Here is a 21,707-nt window from a genome sequence, read left to right on the forward strand (position 1 = left end):
GATCAGCCATGATCGCATTGAATGGCGGAGCGGGCTCGAGGGGCCGAATGGCCTCCTCCTGTTCCTATGTTCATCACTTTTTGCCTGCCACCAGCCCTATATTCATCTCTACCCAGTTAAACTCTATCCTACTGTCACGGTTTACTGGAGTTCTGGATCTCCTGTGGTGCTTATTGGGGCTAATCCTGTAATGCTGTGCTCCCGGGAGGGAGCCACACTCATGGGGTGCATGGGCCGGAGAATCAGGGCAACGCTGTAGCCGATCTATCTCCGAGCCCGTGACCGCAGAAAGTGTGGCTTCCTTGCCGGGAACGTGAGATGACAGAAATAACCTCTGTATTAACAGTGGCTCAGTGAGTAGTACTGCCCCTCCAACAGTGCGGCGCTCCCTCAGTGCTGCCCCTCCGACAGTGCGGCGCTCCCTCAATACTGCCCCTCCGACAGTGCGGCGCTCCCTCAGTACTGCCCCTCCGACAGTGCGGCGCTCCCTCAGTACCGCCCTTCCGACAGTGCGGCGCTCCCTCAGCACTGGCACTGGGAGCGTCGGCCTGGATTTTTTGTGCTCGAGTCTGGAGCGGGGGCTCGAACCCACGACCTTCTGACTCAGAGGCGAGAGACTGTGATCAACAGCGCCACGTCCAACACTTCGCAAAGCCTAGTACCGTGGCAGAGATCGAGCCCAGGGCTTTCGGATCCGCAAAGTTTGGGAGCACCTGGGGCCCGTGTCTCGAAGGCAGCAGGTCCGCCGAATAAAATGAATGCTTGAACATCAGATGAAGTAAAGGAGAATCGTCTGACCTTTGCTTTTTCCTCCAGCTCCGTGTACTTCAGGATCTGTACATTCAGCAGCGCGGTCTTGCACTCTAAGCTCTCGACAATATTGGGCACCAGATTCTGCTCAGACCAGGAAGGAAAGGAAAGACTTTCAGTTTATGCAACAACTTGCATTTATACCGCGCCTTTCCCACAGTGAAACGTCTCCAGGGGCGCTACACAGCAGAGTGTTGTGGAGTATTTTAAACCAACACTCGACGCAAGGTTTTCAGATCGATAATCAAGTCGCCTTTATTACACCGGTGGGGAGACAGTCTGCTCTGTCTCTAGCCAGACTTCTCCAAATTGTTACAGCAAACACTACATTTTTATACATTACAATACACATGGCAACCTCATGCACAATTCATTCCTGCAACCTGATTGGATCTTGGCCCGCATGCACCTTCACGGATTGGGTTACATGTCCTAAGGTAAACATGTGTAAGCTGCCTCCTCAATCATTCACTCAAACTGCTGAACGCTGATTAAAAGACAACTTGGAATGCGACCCAGATAACAAAGGTCTTACGGGCAGTTGAACTGCTGGACACCCTGTCTCCACTGAGTTGTTTTTAGTCTTCAAAGGTCAGTCATCTTGACTGACATGAATCTGGTTATTCATGTGGGAATGACTTATGAAATAATACTGGGCGGCCTGCTGGTGGCGGTGTCCAGGGAGAGTATAAATACTCGGGCATGGGCCCAGCTTGCTCAGGACATTCTTTAACAGGAACTAGTGAAGGACAGAACTAGACCTCCATGTTGAAAAACAGTTGATTAAAGCCTTGTTTAATACTCAGGCCAAGTGCCTAGTAGTTTTCTTACGTCAAGACGCAAACAGAAACGCAGCACTAACGCAGCAGAAACGCAGCATTAACGTGGCAGAAACGCTGCACTAACGCAGCAGAAACGCAGCACCAACACTGCAGAAGCGCCGCAGAAACGCTGCACTAATGCAGCAGAAACACAGCACTAACGCAACAGAAACGCAGCACTAACGCAGCAGAAACTCAGCACTAACCCAGCAGAAATGCTGCAATAACACAGCAGAAACGCAGCACTAACGCAACACTAACGCTGCACTAATGCAGCAGAAATGCTGCACTAACGCAGCACAGACACAGCACTAAATCCAAACAAATGCAGCCCGAACAGAGCACTGACGCAGCACTTTCGCAGCAGTAATGGCGCACTGTTGCAGCACCAAAACTCGGGCCAGGCTTGAGCGACATCACGTGCCTCAGTGGCCTGGCGGCAGTGCCAATATTCACTCCGTTAAGTAAATTATTTCCACTGTTGAATGTTCCCGCCGCGCGCTCCCGATGCCAGCGGCGACCCTCCTGACCCAGCGGCCAGTCTGCCGAGCTCCCTTTACCTTCCAGTCTTTGCTGACCTCCCCCAGCGGCTTGGCGGTGTGGCCCTGGTGCCGGTCACTCGAGACGCACAGTGGGCACAGGAGCTCCCACTCCTCGAAGCATAAGTGAGTCACTTCTTCAGCGCGGTGCAGCCGGCAGCCCTTCGCTCCCAGGGCGCTTTCAACGGCATCGTGCAGGTCCTCTGCGTCCCCTGGAGAGAGAGAAAAAAATAAAAAGGACTACCAACACTGCGGTGAAATACCATGCGGGGACAAACGAGCGGCCGCATCCCGCACAATTGGCCCCTTTCTCGGGCGCGACTCGGACTAGTAAGGCCCCAATATGGCGGGCAGGAACCGTTGGTTAAGGACCATTACCCACACCTGAAGCCACCGCTTCCCCCACAACTCCTCACCGTTCCCTCCCTTTGCAGGCGATTCTCTGGGTACGATTAGATAAATAAGAATGGAACCAGGCGAGTGCAGTCCCACGCAACCGGACGACGGTGGAGAGGCGTTGGGAGGAGGGCGGCGAGGTCAACCCCGTCAAAGGCTGCAGACAGGTCGAGACGGAGCGAAAGGGTTGTACACCATGGTCACAGTCACACAGGATGTCATTTGTGAATTTGATAAGAGCCACTTCGGTACCGTGGCAGGGGCGGAAACCCGATTGCGGGACTGCAAACACGGAGTTCTGGGAAAGATGGGTTTGGGAGGCGACAACACGTTCAAGGAGTTTGGGGAGGGAAGGGAGGTTTTAATCGGGATGAGGGGCATCAGAGGTGGGGTGTGGTAAGGGCGTGAGGGAGCAGAGCAGCTGCAGAAATGTTGTGGTGAATGGAGAGCCAGAGGGCGACACGATGGGAGCAGCGAGGCGGCGTGAGATGGCGAAGTCAAGGGGGTTGAGGGGTTGACTTTGACCCAGAGAGGATAGGAGGGCAGGGAACTTGGAGGAGAGAGATCTTGATGAGCGCAGATGGAGGTTGAAATCACCGAGGTCGAGAAGTCGCTCAGTGCAGAGGCTGGGGGAGGAAAGCAGTGAAGATATCTCGGTGAGAAACTTGGCGTGGGTGGTAGAGAACGAGGATTTTGAATGAGAGGGGTGGAAGGTGGTGAGCTGGGACAATGGTCAATTTTAAATCCGAGATGTTTGTTAACCAAAGACAGAGGGGTATGGGGCAAAGAAGGCTTCGAGGGGCCGTACGGACTACTCCTGCTCCTATTTCTTATGTTCTTAAAGGCTCTTACGGGGTTAGGTCACAGATCAGCCATGATCTCACTGAGTGGCGGAACAGGCTCGAGGGGCTGAATGGCCTCCTCCTGTTCCTATGTTCATTTGTTCTATGTTCCGAGGTGCGCAGGGATCGATCAGTGGGCAGAAAAACTGTGGTGAAGTTGGAGGTCACGACAAGATCCAGAGGCAGCGGAGAAATGGACTACGGCCCAGGAGAGTGAATTTCTGGCTAGGAACCAGACTGTAGAAGAAGCTGAAAAACCAGTTGAACCCTTCTCCTTAGGCAGTCCCTCGGAACCGAGGATGACTTGCTTCCACATTAAAAATGAGTTCTCAGGTGACTGATGAGTCCAATGCGGGACCTACAGTCTCTGTCGCAGGTGGGGCAGACGGTGGTTGAATGGGCGGTTGGGTGGGGTGCTTGGGTTGACGTGGGCTCCTTCCGCTTGCTCCCGGCGAAGAGACTTGAGGTGTTCGGCACCTTCCCGGATGCTTCTACTCCACTTTGTGCGGTCTTGGGGCCAGGGATTCCCAGGTGTCGATGGGGATGTTGCACTTTTCAAGGAGGCTTTCAGGGTGTCCTTGAAACGTTTCCTCTGCCCACCTGGGGCTCTCTTGCCGTGTCGGAGCTCCGAGCAGAGCGCTTGTTTTGGGAGTCTCGTATCTCGCCGATGAGAACAAGCAGCAGGCATGGCCAAGGGATGGCCAGTGGGCAATGAGCCCAAGAACCTTTCAACTAGCAGTTAACTTGGGAGTGAGGGCTAAAATGCACCCAACTATTTGATCCAGGGGAACTTGAACAATGGAAGAGAGGAGATTGAGGGAGCGCTGCACTGTCGGAGGGGCAGTACTGAGGGATGGCTAGAGAGAGCATCCCCCAATTTCCATCGCTCTACCATTGGCGGCCGTGCCTTCAGCTGCCTGGGCCTCAAGCTCTGGAATTCCCTCCCTAAACCTCTCCGCTGTAGATTGTTTAAAAACCTTGTACAATAGCAAAATGCTGGAAGCCTGTTTGGCCCAGTGGTAAGGGCATGATACAGTTAAACCTAGAAGCAGACACACCTGTGAGTTTTAATTTAACTTTGGAAAAGACATTGGGGGAAAAATTCAGTCGTTTGCGCCTCCCGTTAGCGCCTTAAGAGGGCGCCAATTGGGGCGCAAAGCAACTAGAGGCCGGGCGCGGCGATGTTTGTGCCGCTCGTGAAATTAACTAGACATTTTGCGGCGGCGCTAAACACGACCGCCACGATCTCCTGCGCCGGCAGATCGTGACGTCATTCGAGTGCGCAACGCCCCGGGAGCGCCCCGGACCGGATATTGAGTGGCGCCCCCTGCCTTACCGCCTGCCGCTAGCAACGACAGGTTGAGGGGAGCGTTTTGTAGTCGGGAAGGGACTGGGGGAGCGCTATTTAAAGGCGACCGCTTCCTGCCTTTTTTTGTCGGTGACATTTTTGCACCACGCATTCCGAGAGAGAGGGAGAGAGAGACTTCTGGAGAGATTCAACGCTGTGTGAAGGAGTTTTGAGTACTGAGCAGCACTTTGCAGGTTCATTTTGATTTGCCCTTCCTTGCTTCGCCAGCGCTCTGAGGTAGCGCCTCGCTCCTCGGCCTTTGCGCCTTGAGAGGTGTGAAGCACCTGATTTAGCGCTCCAATCACCTCCAGGGACGATAGAAGCCAAGTTTGCGGTCGGAGGCGATAATTTGCGCCAGGCGCTAAACTCTGCGCACGGCCAATAATGGCGGCCCAAATGAGGTGATACCGAATTTCCCCCCCATGTCACAGGTGGGGCAGACGGTGGTTGAAGGGGCGGGTGGGTGGGGTGCTTGGGTTGATGTGCGCTCCTTGCGCTGCCTGCGCTTGGCTTCCGCTTGCTCCCGGCGAAGAGACTCGAGGTGTTCAGCGCCTTCCCGGATGCTTCTCCTCCACTTTGTGCGGTCTTGGGCCAGGGATTCCCAGGTGTTGGTGGGGTTGTTACACGTTTTCAAGGAGGCTTTGAGGGTGTCCTTGAAGCGTTTCCTCTGCCCACCTGGGGCTCTCTTGCCGTGTCGGAGCTCCAAGTAGAGCGCTTGTTTTGGGAGTCTCATACTGGGCATGCGGACAATGTGACCCGTCCATCGGAGCTGATTGAGCGTGGTCAAAGCTTCGATGCTGGGGATGTTGGCCTGAGCAAGAACATTGACGTTGATGCGCCTATCCTGCCAATGGATTAGCAGGATCCTACGGAGGTAGCGTTGGTGGTACCTCTCCAGTGCTTTGAGGTGCCTGCTGTACATGGTCCATGTGATAAATCCATTAAGTGGAACAAGGACTCAAAGAGGCGATATCGTAGAATTAACACGAGTACTTTATTAACAACTGGGAAACACGTTTACAGACAGCCTGCATCAGCATCCTGGCATTCCACCTTGTGCTGACCTATACAGGAAGCAAACCTCTGACCTTAGTAGCAGAATTGGCTACAGCACCACCTGGTGGATAACCTTAATCATAACATCCCAGATTACTATATCCCTCCCCCCTTAAGATTTCAGTATGAATTTCTTAACAAACAACCATTCCTGAGGGTCACCTAAGGAGTCTCCATTCATCATGTTCCATACTTGACGAATCTAACAGTTCAGTATCAATCTCTCTGGTGGCTTGCGAGTCCTTTGTGAACATCTAACAGTAAAGTCCCTGCTTGTTTGTGGTGAAGCCACCAGCTGCTCCTGAGCAGTGCTCAGAGTATCTGACTCTGCAACGATGGTTTCCTCTTGACGGATAGGTTCCTGTGGAATTATCTCTGTCCCTGGTGGTGGCACCACAGATGCACTTGGATAACTGGGGGCAACCCTGTCTTCAGTCATTGCATCTGGAACCTTCATTTCAATTTCCCCTTGTCTGGGAAGTATCTGAGCTACATGTCTGCATACTACCCTACCATCTCCCAACATGACCTTGTATGATACTGGGCCTGTCACTGAGTCTATGAAGCCAGGAATCCACTTTGGTCCATAACTGAAATTCCTGGTAAGGATCGCATCTCCTTCTCCAAAACTTCGGCTCTTTGTTCTTTTGTCATGGTTCTCTTTTTGTTTGTTTTGTCTGTTTTTCATTTTCCTTTTTAGGTCTGGGTGGACAAGGTCAAGAGTGGAGCGTAGTCTACGACCTAATAACATCCCAGCAGGAGAGAGTCCTGTGGTGGATTGAGGTGTTATTCTGTAGCTGAACAGAACCCGTGACACTTTGGCTGCTAAACTCCCTTCTGCACTTTTTTTCATCATCTCCTTAAATGTTTGTACGGCTCTCTCCGCAAGTCCATTCGAGGACGGATGATATGGAGCCGAGGTCACCTGCACTATGCCATTTTTTCTCAAGAACTCTTTTGTCTCTGTACTCACAAAACAAGTGGCATTGTCACTCACCACGATCTCCGGTAGCCCTTGATTACTGAAGCTCCGACGCAGGCAGTCTATAGTAGTAGTGGCAGAAGCAGAATTTACAGGATAAACATCCATCCATTTGGAATGTGCATCAATGATTATGAGGAACATCTTCCCCATGAATGGACCCGCATAATCTAAGTGCAATCTTCTCCATGGTTTATCTGGCCACTCCTAGGGGTGGAGAAGAGCCGCTGCTGGTGCCTTCCGGTGTTCCTGACAAGTGCTGCATGTCTTGACTAGATTTTCTATCTCCTCATCTAGCTTTGGCCACCACAAGTAACTCCTTGCCAAGGCTTTCATACGCGAGACCCCAGGATGGCACTGATGTAGTTGGTCTAGGATAGACTGTCGTGCTGGCTGTGGAATAATCACTCGTGGTCCCCACAACACGCAACCATCCTGCACACTCAGCTCTGTTTTCCTGACACTGTAGGGTGTGAAGTCAGCCCCTTCCGGATGCTGTGGCCATCCCCTCACCACATATTCTCGAACTCTAGACAGCACTGGATCTTTACCTGTCCATGTTCTTACTTGCTCTGCAGTCACAAGTGCCGTGTCAGTGTCCTCCAACATCAAAACTCTGTCCTCTGGAGCTGCACGGATAGGGGTGCCTGGCAGTGGAAGACGGCTCAAGGCATCTGCGTTCCCATGGTACTTGCCCGCCTTGCAGACGATGACATACTCATATGCCCTCAACGTCACTGCCCACCTCTGGATCCGGGGTGACACCATCTGTGGAACTGCTTTCATTTCGTTGAAAAGAGAGAGAAGAGGTTTATGATCGGTGCATATGGTGAACTTCCTGCCATATATGTACTTGTGGAACCTCTGTAACCCAAACATTACTGCTAACCCCTCTTTGTCTAACTGGGAATAGTTTTTTTCCGCTGGTGTTAGAGTTCAGGACATAAACCCTACTGGTCTTTCAGTTCCATCTTCCATGCAGTGTGAAAGAACTGCCCCCACCCCGTAAGGTGAAGTGTCACAAGAGAGAATGATGTCTTTCTCTGCATTGTAGTGAACCTGCACATCCGACGACAGCATCAGTTTCTTGGACTGTTCAAATGAAACCCCCTGCTCCTCTCCCCACTGCCACTCTGTCTCCTTGCGCAGTAGTTTGTGAAGAGGTGCTAACACAGTTGACAAGTTTGGTAAAAACCTGTTATAATAGTTCAGCAGTCCCAGGTAAGCTTTTAACTCAGCCACATTTGTAGGAGCAGGGGCGTCCTGCAGTGCTTGTACTTTCTCCTTGAGTGGATGGAGCCCGGTGGCGTCCACTCTGTGTCCCAGGAACACTGCCTCATTCCCCAGGAAAGTGCACTTACTCCTCTTGAGTCGGAACCCTGCCCTCTCCAATCTCTGTAGTACCTCTCTCAGAGTGCTCAGATGCTCCTGGTCGGTTCTTCCCGTCACCAGAATGTCATCCAGATAGATGGAAACATGTGGAATCCCTTGCAGTACACCTTCGATTGTCCTCTGGAAGATAGCTGGACTAGATGAGACACCAAATGGTAAGCGGTTATATGTAAACAAGCCCTTGTGTGTATTTATGGTGACATACTTCTTTGATTCGTCATTCAGTGTAATCTGCAAGTAGGCATGACTCATATCCAACTTTGTGAATTTCTTTCCTCCAGCCAGGTTTGCAAAGAGATCCTCTGTTTTGGGAATAGGATACTGCTCTAGTTTGGACACCCGATTGACAGTCAATTTATAGTCTCCACAGAGTCTTACTGAATTGTCCGGTTTTAACCCAGGTACTATGGGAGCTGCCCATTCCGAACATTTCACCGGCTCCAGTGTGTTCTCTCTCAATAGACGGTCAAGCTCAGCCTCTACCTTTGGCTTCATGGCATAAGGCACAGGTCGTTGTTTAAAAAACCATGGCGGTGCCTCCTTGTTTACATAAATCTTAGCTGGGGGGGCCATTAAATGTGCCAAGTTCCTCCTTGAACACACTCTCATGTTCACTCAACACTTCTTGCAAAGTCAACTGTTTGCCCGCATCTATTTGATGTACTGCTCCCCAGTCTAATTTAAGTTCTTTTATCCAGCCCCAACCTAACAGGTTTGGTCCGGTACCCGATACTATAACTACAGGTAGCTGTTCCACTGTGTCCCTGTGTTGCACAGTTACCTTAGCTGTACCTAATGTCGCTACTCGTTCACCTGTATATGGTTTAAGATGCAGGGAGCAAGGCTTTAACTCTGGAACTTTTGCACGGTTCCACAATTTTGAGTACTCTGCCTTGTTCATTATGGTCACGCCGCACCCTGTATCCACTTCAAAGTTCACCTTAGAGTCATTTACTGTCAGTTGCAATGTGATAGGAGCCACTTTTGGAATGTTCTCTAACATGCTATACATTATGAACATGTCCTCTTCTTCCTCAGCTTCCCCGCTGATGTTTTTTCACTTCTCTCCCTTGGTTTTGCTGCCCTCCCCCTTTTGGTTTGGATTCCTCCACAGGTGATTTCGCCCTGCAAGCTCGTTTTATGTGTCCTTGTTTCCCACACTTGTAGCACTTTTCCTCCAGAAACCGGCATTCACTCGCCAGGTGATCGCCCTTGCATCTATAACATGCCTTCACATGCTCACGTTGTGATTTCTGACACATATTCAACTTGTGCACAACAACCTGACCGGTAACTTGCGTAGCATTAGCCCTGTCTGAACCCTGTATTTCTTTTACATCTCGGTTCGCTGTCTCTATGGTTTGAGCAAGTTCCAATGTTTTTTCATAAGTAAGCCCAGTCTCGGATAATAATCTACGCTGCATTCGGTTGTCCATAATTCCGCAAACTAGCCTATCTCGCAGCATTTCCTTCAGGTTGTTCCCATAATTGCAATCTTGTGCTAATTTACGCAACACCGCTACATAGTCCATTACGCGCTCTTCCCCTTTCCTGTTCCTTGAATTAAACTTGAACTGCTGTACAATCTCACTAGGCTTAGGGTTGAAATGTTCTTTTAGCAAAGCCACTAATTCAACAAATGATTTGTCTCCAGGCTTTTCAGGACTGAGCAGATTCCTCATCAAACTGTAGTTCTGGCTTCCCACTGAACTAAGCAGAATGGCTTTCCTTTTTCCGGCATCATTTATTTCATTTGCTTCGAAAAAATAACCCAACACTTCACAGTATTCTTCCCAGGTTTGTGCTTGAATCTCAAAAGCGGAAACCGTTCCTACCGTGGCAGCCATGCTCTCTTCCAGCTTGTAGCTAACTTTAGCTCATGATTTTGTTGTTTAAACGTCCCGGCAGACTTTTCTTCTTTATGCAGGGTCCTTAAAATGCCTCGTCGCCAAATGTGTTAAATCCATTAAGTGGAACAAGGACTCAAAGAGGCGATATCGTAGAATTAACATGAGTACTTTATTAACAACTGGGAAACACGTTTACAGACAGCCTGCATCAGCATCCTGGCATTCCACCTTGTGCTGACCTATACAGGAAGCAAACCTCTGACCTTAACAGAAAGCAAACCTCTGACCTTAGTAGCAGCATTGGCTACAGCACCACCTGGTGGATAACCTTAATCATAACATCCCAGATTACTTTTGTCCATGTCTCCGAGGGATACAGCAGGGCGGGTATCACTGCTGCTCTGTAGACCATGAGCTTGGTGCCGGGTTTGAGGTCCTGGTCTTCAAACACTCTTTTCCTCAGGCGACCGAAGGCTGCAATGGCACACTGAAGGCGGTGTTGGACTTCGTCATCGATGTCTGCCCTTATTGATAGTAGGCTCCCGAGCCCTGTACATATCCTGTGGTTTGGATTATTGGTGTGTATTGGAAAACAAGAGTTGGGGGAAGGCCCAGACTCGAAAAGGTGTGACGGAAGAGCTTTAAAAAGGAACCACACCACAGCTCTCTCGCTCTCTCTCTCTCGGAAGCGAGCTTTGACTACAGCAACTGCCAGGTGTAAGAAGGTAGGTAAGACGGTCATCTCCAGCCCCCAGCCTGCAATCGACGTCGGCCACGACCAGCTGGACGGGTGATTGTAAGTATCAGTTGACTCTACAAGGGGTTTGTGCTGTGTAGGCAGCTGCAGTCAGATAAAGGAGGACAGGGACAGGTCATCTCCGACCCAGGCCTCCAATCCACACCGGTAACGACCGGCTGTCTGGGCGATTGTAAGTTTTCAGCCAAATCTCAACAGGATTTTGTCTGTGTTTTGTTGGTTTTAATAAACTAACAGTTTTGGGTTGAACCTAAACCTTTGTGTCATCTACCATTTTGACCCTGTAAAACCCAGGGTCAAAGAACCCTTGTAAGGACGAGGAAACCAAACACCTTACACCGCCTCTCTCTCCTCCTTTAAGACACTCCTTAAAACCTACCCATCTGTCCTAATGGCCTAGAAATTTGGGTCCCCACGGGTGAGTACGCGCTGGGGACTCACGCATAGGCCCAACGAAAGTGCCGGTTTCGTGCATGCACTGCGCATGCGCGGGAAACCGGAACTTCCGTTCCCTTAAAGGAAGGGGTTCACAGGTCGAACACGTGCGCCGGAGAGGCAGCGCGTGCACCTGGAACTTCCGTTTCTTTTGCCGGTTTCTCCGGGAGGGTAAGTCTCCAGCAGTTACACTTTTAAAAAGCAGGCGCAAGGCCTGTTTTAGCAAGGTAAGTGGTGAATTAAGTAAAATTAAAACATTTTTTCCACAGGTTTATTATTTTTAAATACTTTAAAGAAAGGTAAGTTTATTTTTAGCCCCGTTAGAAACTGTAATTAATTTTTTTTAAATTTAAATTATTGTTTAAAATAGTTATTTTATGTAATTTATAGTTATTTTAAAAATGTGATTTAAAAAAAATTTATTTGAAGTTTTAGTGATGTTTTGGGGCTGATTTGTATTTATAGTTTTGACAGGTCTTCCTGTCAATTTTATGAATGGGCATTTCCCTGCTACCATTAGCTCTCCATGGCCCACGTGATCCCAGGGGACGCTTCGAACTAACTGCGCCCCTGAGATATGCAAGCACTGCGCGCCGGCAGTTGGAGGAGGCCCAGGATCGGAAACGCAGGCCCACAGCTAAACGGCCGGCGCGCTAGGTAAGTGCAGGTCGGAGGCTTGCACCCGCGGGAAGCCTCCAACCCGAATTTCTGGGCCAATATCTCCTTTTGTGGCTCGGTGTCAAATTTTGTTTGATAATCGCTCCTGTGAAGCGCCTTGGGACATTTTACTACGTTAAAGGCGCTGTATAAATAGTCGTTATTTTTTTTATTGATTCATAGGTTGTGGGCGTCGCTGGCAAGGCCAGCATTTATTGCCCATCCCTAACTGCCCTTGAGAAGGTGGTGGGGAGCTGCCTTCTTGAATACAAATTGCAAAGCCATTTCAGAGGGGCAGTTAATAGTAAACCACATTGCTGTGGGTCGGGAGTCACATATCGGCCAGACCAGGTAAGGACGGTAGATTTCCTTCCTTAAAAGGACATTAGTGAACCAGATGGGTTTTTAAGGACAAGTATCACGGTCACCACTACTGGCACTAGCTCTTTAATTCCAGATTTACTTAATTCATTGAATTTAAATTCCCCAGCTGCCGTGGTGGGACTTGAACTCGAGTCGCCTGATCGTTCAGTCCGAGGCTTGCTGGATTAACTAGTCCAGTAACTTAACCATTATGCTACTGTAATAACAACAGAAAATGCTGGAAATACTCAGCAGGTCAGGCAGCATCCGTGGAGAGAGAAACAGAGTTAACGTTTCAGGTCTGGGACCCTTCATCAGAAAACATTGTGCTACTGTACCTGCTTGTAGGGCACCTCCAGCGCAGACCCACAGAACAGGTGCGGTACTGGCTCTCCATGCCTCTTACAGCCGATCTCTGCCCTCCACCCGCCCGGCGCTTCCCCCCCTCTCCCCCCCCACCACCACCTCCAAGAATGCGTTGCCCACGCTCTGAAGTTTCATCACATCACCTCTGGCCTCCAGCCGAACCTCCCCCTCCGGCCATTTCGCCCTCCCCATTCTCCAATATCGTTTCGGACAGACGAACAAAAAGCGTTGAAAGAATATGAAGAACAAATGAAACTGACATGAATCAGTCATTCATGAAAAAAAGACTTATGAAATAATACTGAGCGGCCTGCGGGTGGTGCTGTCCAGGGAGAGTATAAATACTCGGGCACGGGCCCAGCTTGCGCAGGACATTCTTAACAGGAACTAGTGAAGGACACAACTAGACTTCCATGTTGTAACACAGTTGATTAAAGCTTTGTTTAACGCTTAGACCAAGTGCCTAGTAGTTTTCTTACGTCAAGAACCACACACAATTTTTCCAACGCCCTAATGGGTTTTTCACCCCGAGTCACTCGCAGCAGGAGATTAAGCGTCAATTCCTGGAAACGCCAGGGCAGTCCAGGATTCTGGAAATGTGGAAAATCCCCCGGCCACACGCTTTCTACCGATCATTAAAAAATAAGAACGAACTTGTATTTCTACAGCGTCTTTCACCAGCTCAGGATTGAAGTGTGGTCACTGTTGTATTGTCGGAAACGCAGCAGCCAATTTGCGCAGAGCAAGCTCCCACAAACAGCAATGTGATAATGACCCAGATCATCTGTTTTAGTGATGTTGGTTGAGGGATAAATATTGGCCCCAGGACACAGAGGAGGACTCCCCCTCCCTGTTCTTCTTCGAAATAGTAGCCGTGGGATCTTTTACATCCACCTCAGAGGACAGATGGATACTCGGTTTAACATCTCATCTGAAAGACGGCACCTCCGACAGTGCGGCGCTCCCTCAGTACTGCCCCTCCGACAGTGCGGCGCTCCCTCAGTACTGCCCCTCCGACAGTGCGGCGCTCTCTCAGTACCGCCCCTCCGACAGTGTGGCACTCGCTCAGTATTGCCCCTCCGACAGTGCGGCGCTCTCTCAGTACTGCCCCTCCGACAGTGCGGCGCTCCCTCAGTACCGCCCCTCCGACAGTGTGGCACTCGCTCAGTACAGCCCCTCCGACAGTGCGGCGCTCCCTCAGTACTGCCCCTCCGACAGTGCGGCGCTCCCTCAGTACTGCCCCTCCGACAGTGCGGCGCTCCCTCAGTACTGCCCCTCCGACAGTGCGGCGCTCCCTCAGTACTGCCCCTCTGACAGTGCGGCACTCCCTCAGTACCGCCCCTGCGACAGTGCGGCGCTCCCTCAGTACTGCCCCTCCGACAGTGCGGCGCTCCCTCAGTACTGCCCCTCTGACAGTGCGGCGCTCTCTCAGTACCGCCCCTCCGACAGTGTGGCACTCGCTCAGTATTGCCCCTCCGACAGTGCGGCGCTCTCTCAGTACTGCCCCTCCGACAGTGCGGCGTTCCCTCAGTACCGCCCCTCCGACACTCCCTCAGTACTGCCCCTCCGACAGTGCGGCACTCCCTCAGTACCGCCCCTGCGACAGTGCGGCGCTCCCTCAGTACTGCCCCTCTGACAGTGCGGCACTCCCTCAGTACCGCCCCTGCGACAGTGCGGCGCTCCCTCAGTACTGCCCCTCCGACAGTGCGGTCCTCCCTCAGTACCGCCCCTGCGACAGTGCGGTCCTCCCTCAGTACTGCCCCTGCGATAGTGCGGTCCTCCCTGAGTACTGGCACTGGGAGTGTTAGCCTAGATTTTTGTGCTCGAGTCTCTGGAGTGGGACTGGAACCCACGACCTTCTGACTCCGAAGAGAGCGTGCTACCTGCTGAACCACGGCTGAAGAAGGAATCCCTTTGGGGAGAGGAGGCAATTAAAAAGGAACAGAAATACGCCCTACCTGACCGTGCGTGCCGCTCTTTATCCTTGGTCTTCCTGTAGGCTTCCACTAGCCTAGTCAAGGCCAGGTGCTTTGTCATGGCTGGCTTGCTCTGGTACGACTCCCTGCACACCGGACATCGGTACTCCGATCCCGCTCCCACCTCCGCGAAGACCCTCTCGATGCAGGCACCGCAGAAGCTGTGCTCGCAGGGCAGGCGCACGGGGTCCTGGTACAGCCCCCTGCAGACGCAGCACTGCAACTCCTGGCCAAGCAGGTTTCCCTCGGCCGGTTCATCGTCGTCATCGCTCAGGCAGGCGGCCATCGCTCCCGACGGCGGAGGGGTTTGCGCCGGGGCACCAGCAGGCGGGTGCTGAAAGAAAAGAAACAACAGACGTGCATTTATATATCGCGCCTCGGGGGGTCACAGTCTCAGGATAAGGGCACGTCCATTTAGGACTGAGATGAGGAGAAATTTCTTCACTCAGAGGGCGGTGAATCTTTTGGAATTCTCTACCCCAGAGGGCTGTGGAGGCTCAGTCGTTGAGTATATTCAAGGCTGAGATCGATAGATTTTGGACTCTGGGTGAATCTAGGGATATGGGGAGCGGGCGGGAAAGTGGAGTTGAGGTTGAAGATCAGCCATGATCTTATTGAATGGCGGAGCAGGCTTGAGGGGCCGAATGGCTTGAAATATCTTGAAAACCGATCAGATCGCCCCTTAACCGTCTAAATTGCAGGGAATACAACCCTAGTTTGTGTAATCTCTCCTCGTAACTTAACCCTTGGAGTCCGGGTGTGATTCTGGTAAACCTACGCTGCTCTCCCTCCAAGGCCAGTATATCCTTCCTAAGGTGTGGTGCCCAGAACTGCTCCCAGTGCTCCAGGTGTGGTCTAACCAGGGTTTTGTATAGCTGCAGCATAACTTCTACCCCCTTGTACTCTAGTCCTCTCGATATAAAGGCCAGCGTTCCATTAGCCTTTTCGATTATTTTCTGTACCTGTTCATGATAATTTAATGATCAATGTGCCTGGACCCCCCAAGTCTCTTTGGACCTCCACTGTTTTTAGCCTTTCACCGGTTAGAAAGTTCTCTACTCTACCCTTTTTAGGTCCAAAGTGGATGACCTCACATTTGCCTACACTGAATTCCATTTGCCACAGTTTTGCCCGTTGACTTAATCTGTTGATATCCCTTTGTAATTTTATGCTTCCATCTACACTGCCGACAAAGCCGCCCATCTTTGTGCACTCGGCAAATTTGGATCGACGACTTGCTGTGTCATCAACTGAGTGGCAGCGACTTTGCTATACAACTGGATGAACCCACAGACTCGCCCGTGTTCGGTATGTGCGCGGAATAAGGAAATAAAAGAAGAATTTTTTTTGTTTTGCAAAGAGCTCAAGGCAACATCGAAGTCAGGCCATATTTCATAATAATAAATACATGTATTTAATTGTCTAACTAATTCTTATACAGAAAAAGTACTTGGGTTATGTTACAGGGAGGCTCCGTAGAATTTTTATAACACGGGGTTGTGGGGGGGGGGGGGGGGGGGGTCGCAGAAGCAAAATGATGGGAGAAAATACTCTGATCTATCTTGGGGCTCACACTTTCCCCACACTGAACTCCATCTGCCGCAGTTTTGCCAAAGCCATGCGGTTCAAATTATCCAGCCACGTAGCTGCGATAAAGGGAAGGAAGGGGAATATATTGTTGAGGGGGCGGGGCTCTACTGCCTTCCTATAATCGGTACTGGGAAAGGGCCCCGTGCTAAACATTTATCCCTCTTTTCGCCTTCAGGTGTTGACTGAAAGATATGTATTTTAGGAATGTTTTCTTAAATGTGGGCCCGGTGGCTCTTCTGGTTAAGGCCGTCAGTAGCCCAGATCAGTGAAGGACCCGAGTTCGATTCACAGACCGTGCTGATCAGAGACAGAGGATACGGCACTCGGTCACAGGGCACCTCACTGAAAGCCCAGATCGGTCAGGGGTCCTCCGTCTAGTCTGTTGCTAAAATACCCATCAGTCATTCACCAACACACCAATCTCCCGTCAGTCCCTGACTGAGATGCCTGACTTCCATCAGTCCCCTCACCGAAACCCCCGTCACCATCAGTCCCCTCACCGAAACCCCCGTCACCATCAGTCCCCTCACCGAAACCCCCGTCACCATCAGTCCCCTCACCGAAACCCCCGTCACCCATCAGTCCCCTCACTGAAATCCGTCACCCATCAGTCCCCTCACCGAAATCCCCGTCACCCATCAGTCCCCTCACCGAAACCCGTCACCCATCAGTCTCCTCACCGAAACCCCCGTCTCCCATCAGTCCCCTCACCGAAACCCGTCACCCATCAGTCCCCTCACCGAAACCCCCGTAACCCATCAGTCCCCTCACCGAAACCCGTCACCCATCAGTCCCCTCACCGAAACCCGTCACCCATCAGTCCCCTCACCGAAACCCCCGTCACCCATCAGTCTCCTCACCGAAACCCGTCACCCATCAGTCCCCTCACTGAAACCCCCGTCACCCATCAGTCCCCTCACCGAAACCCGTCACCCATCAGTCCCCTCACCGAAACCCCCGTCTCCCATCAGTCCCCTCACCGAAACCCCCGTCTCCCATCAGTCCCCTCACCGAAACCCCCGTCACCATCAGTCCCCTCACCGAAACCCGTCACCCATCAGTCCCCTCACTGAAACCCCCGTCACCCATCAGTCCCCTCACCGAAACCCCCGTCACCCATCAGTCCCCTCACCGAAACCCGTCACCCATCAGTCCCCTCACCGAAACCCCCATCACCCATCAGTCCCCTCACCGAAACCCCCGTCTCCCATCACTCCCCTCACCGAAACCCCCGTCTCCCATCAGTCCCCTCACCGAAAGCCCGTCACCCATCAGTCCCCTCACCGAAACCCGTCACCCATCAGTCCCCTCACTGAAACCCCCGTCACCCATCAGACCCCTCACCGAAACCCCCGTCACCCATCAGTCCCCTCACTGAAACCCGTCACCCATCAGTCCCCTCACCGAAACCCGTCACCGTCAGTCCCCTCACCGAAACCAGTCACCCATCAGTCCCCTCACTGAAACCCCCGTCACCCATCAGTCCCCTCACCGAAACCCGTCACCCATCAGTCCCCTCACCGAAACCCCCGTCACCCATCAGTCCCCTCACCGAAACCCATCACCCATTAGTCTCCTCACTGAAAACCCGTCACCCATCAGTCCCCTCACCGAAACTCCGTCACCCATCAGTCCCCTCACCGAAACCCCCGTCACCCATCAGTCCCCTCACCGAAACCCCCGTCACCCATCAGTCCCCTCACCGAAACCCCCGTCACCCATCAGTCCCCTCACCGAAACCCCCGTCACCCATCAGTCCCCTCACCGAAACCCGTCACCCATCAGACCCCTCACTGAAACCCCCGTCACCCATCAGTCCCCTCACTGAAATCCCCGTCTCCCATCAGTCCCCTCACCGAAACCCGTCACCATCAGTCCGCTCACCGAAACCCCCGTCACCCATCAGTCCCCTCACTGAAAACCCGTCACCCATCAGTCCCCTCACCGAAACCCCCATCATCCATCAGTCTCCTCACCGAAACCCCGTTACCCATCAGTCCCCTCACTGAAACCGGTCACCCATCAGATCCCTCACCGAAACCCGTCACCCATCAGTCCCCTCACCGAAACCCCGTCACCATCAGTCCCCTCACCGAAACCCCCGTCACCCATCAGTCTCCTCACCGAAACCCCGTTACCCATCAGTCCCCTCACCGAAACCCCCGTCACCCATCAGTCCCCTCACCGAAACCCCGTTACCCATCAGTCCCCTCACCGAAACCCCCGTCTCCCATCAGTCCCCTCACCAAAACCCGTCACCCATCAGTCCCCTCACCGAAACCCGTCACCCATCAGTCCCCTCACCGAAACCCCCGTCACCCATCAGTCCCCTCACCGAAACCCGTCACCCATCAGTCCCCTCACCGAAACCAGTCACCATCAGTCCCCTCACCGAAACCCGTCACCCATCAGTCCCCTCACCGAAACCCCCGTCACCCATCAGTCCCCTCACCGAAACCAGTCACCATCAGTCCCCTCACCGAAATCCCCGTCACCCATCAGTCCCCTCACCGAAACCCCCGTCACCAATCAGACCCCTCACCGAAACCCCCGTCACCCATCAGTCCCCTCACCGAAACCCGTCTCCCAACAGACCCCTCACCGAAACCCCCGTCACCCATCAGTCCCCTCACCGAAACAAGTCACCCATCAGTCCCCTCACCGAAACCAGTCACCATCAGACCCCTCACCGTAACCCCCGTCACCCATCAGTCCCCTCACCGAAACCCCCGTCACCCATCAGTCCCCTCACCGAAACCCGTCACCCATCAGTCCCCTCACTGAAACCCCGTCACCCATCAGTCCCCTCACCGAAACAAGTCACCATCAGTCCTCACCGAAACCCCCGTCACCAATCAGACCCCTCACCGAAACCCCGTCACCATCAGACCCCTCACCGAAACCCCGTCACCATCAGACCCCTCACCGAAACCCCCGTCACCCATCAGTCCCCTCACCGAAATCCCCGTCACCCATCAGTCCCCTCACCGAAATCCCCGTCACCCATCAGTCCCCTCACTGAAACCCCCGTCACCCATCAGTCCCCTCACCGAAACCCCCATCACCCATCAGTCCCCTCACTGAAACCCCCGTCACCCATCAGTCCCCTCACTGAAACCCCCGTCACCCATCAGTCCCCTCACTGAAACCCGTCACCCATCAGTCCCCTCACTGAAACCCCCGTCACCCATCAGTCCCCTCACTGAAACCCCCGTCACCCATCAGTCCCCTCACCGAAACCCCCGTCACCCATCAGTCCCCTCACCGAAACCCCCGTCACCCATCAGTCCCTTCACCGAAACCCCCGTCACCCATCAGTCCCCTCACCGAAACCCCCGTCACCCATCAGTCCCCTCACCGAAACCCCCGTCACCCATCAGTCCCCTCACCGAAACCCCCGTCACCCATCAGTCCCCTCACCGAAACCCCCGTCACCCATCAGTCCCCTCACCGAAACCCCCGTCACCCATCAGTCCCCTCACCGAAACCCCCATCACCCACCTCACCGAAACCCCGTCACCCATCAGTCCCCTCACCGAAACCCATCACCCATCAGTCCCCTCACCGAAACCCCCGTCACCCATCAGTCTCCTCACCGAAACCCCCGTCACCCATCAGTCCCCTCACCGAAACCCCCGTCACCCATCAGACCCCTCACCGAAACCCCCGTCACCCATCAGACCCCTCACCGAAACCCCCGTCACCCATCAGTCCCCTCACTGAAACCCCCGTCACCCATCAGACCCCTCACCGAAACCCCCGTCACCCATCAGTCCCCTCACCGAAACCCCCGTCACCCATCAGTCTCCTCACCGAAACCCCCGTCACCCATCAGTCCCCTCACTGAAACCCCCGTCACCCATCAGACCCCTCACCCATCAGACCCCTCACCGAAACCCCCGTCACCCATCAGACCCCTCACCGAAACCCCCGTCACCCATCAGTCCCCTCACTGAAACCCCCGTCACCCATCAGACCCCTCACCGAAACCCCCGTCACCCATCAGTCCCCTCACTGAAACCCCCGTCACCCATCAGTCCCCTCACCGAAACCCCCGTCACCCATCAGTCCCCTCACTGAAACCCCCGTCACCCATCAGTCCCCTCACCGAAACCCCTGTCGCCCTTCAGTCCCCTCACTGAAACCCCCGTCACCCATCAGTCCCCTCACCGAAATCCCCGTCACCCATCAGTCCCCTCACTGAAACCCCCGTCACCCATCAGTCCCCTCACTGAAACCCCCGTCACCCATCAGTCCCCTCACTGAAACCCCCGTCACCCATCAGTCCCCTCACCGAAACCCCTGTCGCCCATCAGTCCCCTCACTGAAACCCCCGTCACCCATCAGTCCCCTCACTGAAACCCCCGTCACCCATCAGTCCCCTCACCGAAACCCCTGTCGCCCTTCAGTCCCTCAGTAAGACACCCATCACCAATACAGCCTTGGACACTTCCCCCTGGGAGGTACCCCCACAAAGTATCCCACAACAAGGCAACAAGCTGGCGGAGCACTCTGCTGAGGAAGTCCAGAAAGACAGATCGGAGTAGATGCGAGTCAGATCACCTAAAGGTGTACTGTGGCAGGAACTCGCAGGACGGGCACCCGTCCTGCTCGACTGTGGGCTGGCCAGCTTAGTGCCAGATTCCAGTCTGCCCCTCTGCTAGGAAACAGCAGCCTTGCTTATACAGACAACCGCCAGCGTTCGGTTAATGGCCGAAACCATTCCCGCACTGACTGAACATCCACTTCGGGGCTATGAACTACCAGCAAGTGAACACCTCTTAAAGTGACAAACAACACATCGTAACGCACAACTGCAACCAAACAAATCTATTTATCAAGGCCTTACCCGTTGAAACATCAGTCTTTGAGCGTGCTTCCTTCCTCTGACTCTTTCACTTTCAGTTTGCTGTTTACAGTCCCAGAAATTTTAGGGACTTTTTTTTAGAATTTAAAGGCACAGCCCTGCCACATTCCACCACGGAGGAAGTGTAACTTCTGTGCTTAATTAAAGCAATCGGCTGTTTGTTGATAAGGGGCAAGTAACATTGGAATCTGATTCCACAGGAACTTTCAAAAAGGCAACCGGGCAGGCGCTCGAAGAGGACTCATTTGCAGGGCTATGGGGAAAAGGCTGGGGCGTGGGACTAAACTGGGCAGCACATTCAAAGAGCCAGCACAGGCATGATGGGCCAAACGGCCTCCTTCTGTCTTGGTAGATTCCTCCACAAGTGTCAGGCGATGCCCAATCTCCAACAAGAGAGAGTCGAACCACCTCCCCTTGACATTCAGTGGCATTACCATTGCCGAATCCCCCACCGTTAACCATCTTCCGTGTCCGTCTGTTATTTTTTTAAATATTCGTTCCTAGGATGTGGGCGTCGTTGGCCAGGCCGGCATTTATTGCCCATCCCTAATTGCCCCTTGAGAAGGTGGTGGTGAGCTGCCTTCTTGAACCGCTGCAGTCCGTGTGGTGAAGGTGCTCCCACAGTGCTGTTAGGGAGGGAGTTCCAGGATTTTGTCCCAG

General features: G+C 53.0%; 1 protein-coding gene across 1 annotated transcript in view; it reads right to left on the reverse strand.

Annotated features, from left to right (window-relative positions):
* Window positions 1–21,283, reverse strand: part of LOC147110005 (tripartite motif-containing 13-like) — a 51,597-nt gene extending 30,314 nt beyond the window's left edge. Inside the window, exons 1-4 of the mRNA XM_086003993.1 lie at window positions 21,030–21,283; window positions 14,573–14,924; window positions 2,192–2,382; window positions 799–894 (exon numbers count right to left, since the gene is read on the reverse strand). Coding sequence (XP_085860119.1) covers window positions 799–894; window positions 2,192–2,382; window positions 14,573–14,924; window positions 21,030–21,041 — 651 coding nt within the window. The 5' untranslated portion in view covers window positions 21,042–21,283. The remainder of the gene's footprint in view (window positions 1–798; window positions 895–2,191; window positions 2,383–14,572; window positions 14,925–21,029) is intronic.
* Window positions 21,284–21,707: the final 424 nt, after the last annotated feature.

The sequence above is a fragment of the Somniosus microcephalus genome, chromosome 12, assembly GCF_052327205.1.
Source record: "Somniosus microcephalus isolate GS21.2 chromosome 12, FLI_Smic_1.0, whole genome shotgun sequence".
Classification (NCBI taxonomy): domain Eukaryota; kingdom Metazoa; phylum Chordata; class Chondrichthyes; order Squaliformes; family Somniosidae; genus Somniosus; species Somniosus microcephalus.